This window comes from Stegastes partitus, unplaced genomic scaffold, assembly GCF_000690725.1.
Source record: "Stegastes partitus isolate 25-593 unplaced genomic scaffold, Stegastes_partitus-1.0.2 Scaffold66, whole genome shotgun sequence".
Taxonomy (NCBI): Eukaryota; Metazoa; Chordata; class Actinopteri; family Pomacentridae; genus Stegastes; species Stegastes partitus.
Window position 1 is genome coordinate 734,755 of NW_007577797.1, and position 4,962 is coordinate 739,716.

At 43.5% G+C, this 4,962-nt stretch overlaps 1 protein-coding gene across 1 annotated transcript; it reads right to left on the bottom strand.

Moving 5' to 3' along the window:
* Nucleotides 1-219: 219 nt before the first annotated feature.
* LOC103353293 (neuropeptide FF receptor 2-like) lies at nucleotides 220-4,329 on the bottom strand. The gene is made up of 5 exons (XM_008276192.1): nucleotides 4,002-4,329; nucleotides 3,828-3,927; nucleotides 2,842-3,721; nucleotides 349-414; nucleotides 220-228 (listed from the first exon to the last, which is right to left on the bottom strand). The coding sequence occupies exons 1-5, from the start codon at nucleotides 4,327-4,329 to the stop codon at nucleotides 220-222; spliced, it is 1,383 nt and encodes a 460-aa protein (XP_008274414.1).
* Between the last annotated feature and the right edge of the window lie 633 nt (nucleotides 4,330-4,962).

The following is a 4,962-nucleotide window of genomic DNA, read 5'->3' on the forward strand; positions in this document are numbered from 1 at the left end:
TGACATGGTTATTACCGCTGTGGTGAGAGCAAAATACCACGGCAGCCACTAAAACCACTGTCAGGTTTTCCACTGCAGAATATATGGTATGGCTGCCTTGTGACTTGAAGGTTAAATGCCTGTAGTTAAGCAGAGCATTCAGTGGTCTTGAAAAACCCAAACGTGCCCTGTGGAGACCATGAGTGGCTGTTAGGCATCACACCCTGATCTCCTACAACATTAAAACCACTGTCAAGACAAGAACATTGATCATCATGTTACAACACAATGTTCTGGGGATCCCTGGCTGTTGGCATTAATGGAGAGATCACTGTGACATGTGCCGCCCACCTAAACACTGTTGCTGACCAAATGACCCCCACACGGCAACAGCAATCCCCAGTGCCAGCAGCTTCCCCCGGCAGGACAATTTGCCTCACTGCACCACAAAAACTGCTAAGGAAAGGCCTGAGGAACATGACAAAGAGCTTGAGGCACTGATCAAGCATCCATGGGATCCATCAGACCAAGCCTTGTCCACAGAGGACCCAAACTATCCACTGCTAATGTCACTGTGCCTGACACCACATTACACCCCCACAGAGTCCGTGCAAACAACTGATCAGAGCTGTTTTGGCAGCATGGAGGGAAGCCTACACAATATGAGACACTTGGTTTTAATATTGTGGCTGATCGGTTCATATACACAGAATCTTTTACATGAATGCTGTGCATTCTCGACAGAGCTGTGGTGGGAGCAAAATATCATCATGATAATGTGAGAATGACCATGAAAGCTACTTTAATGTCAGGTTTTCTCATAATAGCAGAGCGTACGCTGTATGGTCGACATGCTGTATTCTAGAGAAGTGAAGGTTAAACAACCTTAAGGTAAGTGCAGCTCTCATTCTTAAGTGGTTATGGAAAAACCAGCCTTGTGCAGACCATAAATGGCCAATAAGCGTTACATATTATTTTATTACATAAGTTTTGCTCTAAATTTAAGTGTCCCTCCTCGTGTGCATGACCACATTCTCCACATTTTTATCCCCCCAGTGTGATACAGTAAATCTGCATTCAGAAGAGGCTCTGTCTACAAACACTTTTTCTCTCGCCAAATCCTACCACTGATAATAAACATAACTTTTGCCTTTGGCAGTGTTTTAAGTGTTCAAATCTCATAGCGCCCAGTGAGGAGCAGAGATCAGGGGAGCACATGGATGCTTTCCAAATGAGCCTGCAATTTTTTTCCCCTGCTACTGCATGTCACAGCCGTCAGCCCACTGCCAACTGCCGCTGCGCAGTGGAGCATGCACGCTGACTGGCTGAGGCTGACAATTCCCATCACACTGAATTGCACTTCAACTTTAAGAGACGTGCTATTCTAATGTCTCACTCTAAATGACTTCAGTTGAAAAAGGTACAGGCCTTCAGTGTTCTTGAAACTAGCAGGAGTGAGAGTAATATCTAGTATCTAATATCTAGTACACTTGTAAATAAAAGCCTGATAGAACTGTGCTTTTCACTGTGCAATTCATCAAATCTTACAGGTATCTGTAGGATTTACACTAGGATAAGTTTGCAGTACATGAGCAATGACAACACTGTTGAAGCTTTTAACATAAAAATCTCATGTAATCCAACATTTATTTTTTTATTGTTGTAAAACAAAATGAACAGTCGTAACAGAGTTCTTCTCTTTAAAGGCCCTATACATTTTTCTCATTCAACCTTCTCAATTTTACGCCAGTTTTAAACTGTTTGGAAATGTTTTTGGGCTTTTGACTATGGGGGTCAGTCGCAAAAAGGTAATTTCACACTATCTTGCCAAGATCTTGGTCAGTTAAATCAGATCACACCATACCTACACCTGAAGCAGGTTATCTGACTGTTGACTAATAATCTCTTGATAATAATCCTCATAATTTTTATGAAGTCAAAAATTATGGTCAGCATTCTTACAGCTACATCAATTTAATATTTCAACAATGTTTAATTACCTTTCTTTGTATTAGGCCACTATTCCCACACTTAATTAAAACGTCACAGACAAGGGATTCTCCTGCAATGTTTGAAACTGGACACATGAAGCAGCTATAGGAAATGCAATGTATTCATCACTAAACTTAGCTCTGACTACAAAAACAATTCGTTTTTTGGTGTTTTCTTGTCAGCAGATTATTGGTTTTTGCAAGTAAGTATGACAACAAGACTGAAAAGTCACAGCAGTGAGTTATGACTCCTCAGAAGCGTAGCCGACATCACTCTGTCCTGCTGTTGTTTGAAAAACTCCTGCACCATAAGTAGAGGAAAACAGACCGCAGTTGCCACTGTGAGTGACTGATTCTTTGTTAAAACAAGATTGTTTGACTGGCTTTGCTGTGAACACATGCAACTTAAGCACGGCTTTGGTATTCATGTAAAGCTCGGGCAGGGTTGTATGAGGCGGTTGCTGTTGTTATGGTGACGAAACATGTCACCGCTATGATCTTAAGCGCTACAACAATAATGGTAATGGAAGGATGTTTTTTTGTGGGGTTGTTTGTGTGTTTTTTTTTTAATGTTAACCTTGATTTTTGCTGAACAACAGCTTGACATTTTAAATCACGTTTTCCGGGTCTTTACACTCTCTCTGTTTACACCATTCTTTGCTATATACACCATAAAAAAAACATTTACAAGGGATATTAGGAATGATTCATGACTACAAATGTTGCAGAGCTTGAGAGTACATTCAACAATGGAGCTAAATCATCTCTGAGTCATGTTGTTTGTGAATGCAACACATGATTCTCCAGAAGCCTCGTGCTTGTCAAAGTGTCACAGCACTGCTCAGGCTCAGTCTGTCTAAATCTGGGACACTTTTTCCAGGTCCTCCATCACCAGATCCTGCTCTTTGATATCATTTCTGTCAGCCAAGCACTCTCCCTCCTGATACGAGCACTTCCCATTTCCCACTAACACCGATCCACCTCCTGAGCCCGATCTGCTGAGAGCGGCAGGCTGGACCGGGACCACGGCATTCGCCCTGATCCGATGGGAGTAGGTCCTCTGGTGCACAATGTCAGCAGAGCACAGCTGAAATTTGAAAGCTGCTTGGAAACCTCTGCGGAAGTTCTCATTGAAGAACCCGTAGATGATGGGGTTGACGCTGCTGTTGAAGAAGGCCAGCCAGTGAGCTAAGGGATACACGTAGATATTGATGACTCGATGCTGGTGCTCTTTCAGGCTGGCGTAGTCGCTCAGCATCATCAGCGTCCACAGAGGCAGCCAAGATAAGATGAAGAGCAGAGCCACGACCAGCAGCATCATTATCACTCGCTTCTTCTTCCTTGAAATCGTGTGCCTGCCTTCAATGCTCAACTTGTTGTGGCCGCTGCCTTCCCCGGGACTAATCCCGCTGCCCCTCATCGGCGGAATGGTGGTCTTGAAGAGGGTGAAACCGATGCGGGCGTACATGATGACAATCAGGCTGAGAGGAGCGAGGTAGATATTTGCAAACAGGATCGTGGTGTAGATTTTCCGCATCTCCTGATTGGGCCAATTTTCTCTGCACCAGTAGAAGGGACGAGTGTCATTGTTGCTGCCAAGGACTATTCGCACCCTCTGCTCCTTTGTGACCTGGAGCATGACCCCCGAAGGGCACATGATGGACACGGCAAGGACCCATATAATGATAATAATTAGTTTTGAGGTGGCGATGGTCAGCTTCTGCTTGAAAGGGTAGACAATGCAGCGGAACCTGACACAAAGGGAATTGAAGGAGATGTGAATGTTGTTTTCTTTTTTTAATAAAACGAACACCTACACAAGCACATAATAACTAGTAATGGTATAAAAGCACTTACCTGTCAACAGCTATTGCCACTAGAGTGAACACAGATGCTGACACAGATATCCCTTGAACCATTCCGCTTAGCTTACACACTACACTTCCAAAGGGCCATCCTGCATAAAGGAGAAAACACATGCTATTCTCTGTGCATAAAATGTAAAGAATTGAGAATAAGTAGCTTCTGTACCTGTGATGATGTTGTCCACCAGTGTGGTTGGCATGCAGAAGATGCCAACCAGCAGGTCACTGATGGCGAGGTTGAGAATGAACAGGTTGGTGACGGTGCGCATGTTCTTGCTGCGCAGCACGATGAAACACACCACCCCGTTGCCCACCATGCACACCAGGAAGATGAGCAGGTAGGAGACAGTAAAGACAGCAGCCACAGAGGGTTTGTGGAGGTACAAATCAACGTAGGTGATGTTCTGGTGCAACAAAGGGTTTTCCGGAAACCTCGAGGAATTGGAAGGGTTCAGCCCCTCCCAGGTGGTGTTGAGAACTAGTTTTTTGGTCATTATGTTATCTGGGTGTAAAAGAGACAAGAAGATGTAGACAGGGTTAAAAATCCAATATCACAAACTCAACTAATTACAAACCAGAACATCACTACACATGTCCTTCCAGTAAGAGAGCAATCCTGCAGACGAGAAGGAATCAATTGGTAATTACATAAAACAATGGAACCTCGGCAGAGATCAATAATCCAATTCTTGCGTCTTTGTATGGAAGTAGGTGGGCTGATTCAGTCAAGTGCATGCTCTCTCACACAGCAACAGGTTGACCAAATTGATTCATCTGTTTTGAGAGCAGGGGTGAAGTGTGCTCATTGACTTTTTTGCCGATTAGTTAAATCGTCAGATCCAGCATTCTGGGAAGGAATGAGGTTATTTGGGGGATTTGTGCATTTTGTTTGAGGGGAAGCTTTGTTCAATTCACTGCAAGGTTGTGGTTCTTCCTTCTGCACGACGTGATTAGTAATTAAAGTTAAGCCTTTTTTTAATTGATGTATCCTTTTGCAGCTCAACGTCTGCTGTGCAGCTGTTGGTCATGGACTATAAACAGACCACAGAATGCTGAGCTCACACAAAATATTCACCAATGTAATGTAATTCATCAACAATTAGTATTTTAATGAGGAAACATATATG

What these genes read in the sequence shown, in the direction of transcription:
- LOC103353293 (XM_008276192.1), bottom strand. Translation starts at nt 4,329, where the DNA reads ATGACCAAAAAACTAGTTCTCAACACCACCTGGGAGGGGCTGAACCCT. An exon ending in GGTGGACAACATCATCACAG is followed by an intron (nt 3,928 to 4,001) that starts GTACAGAAGCTA and finishes TCCTTTATGCAG; the next exon opens with GATGGCCCTTTGGAAGTGTA. An exon ending in GTGGCAATAGCTGTTGACAG is followed by an intron (nt 3,722 to 3,827) that starts GTAAGTGCTTTT and finishes CCTTTGTGTCAG; the next exon opens with GTTCCGCTGCATTGTCTACC.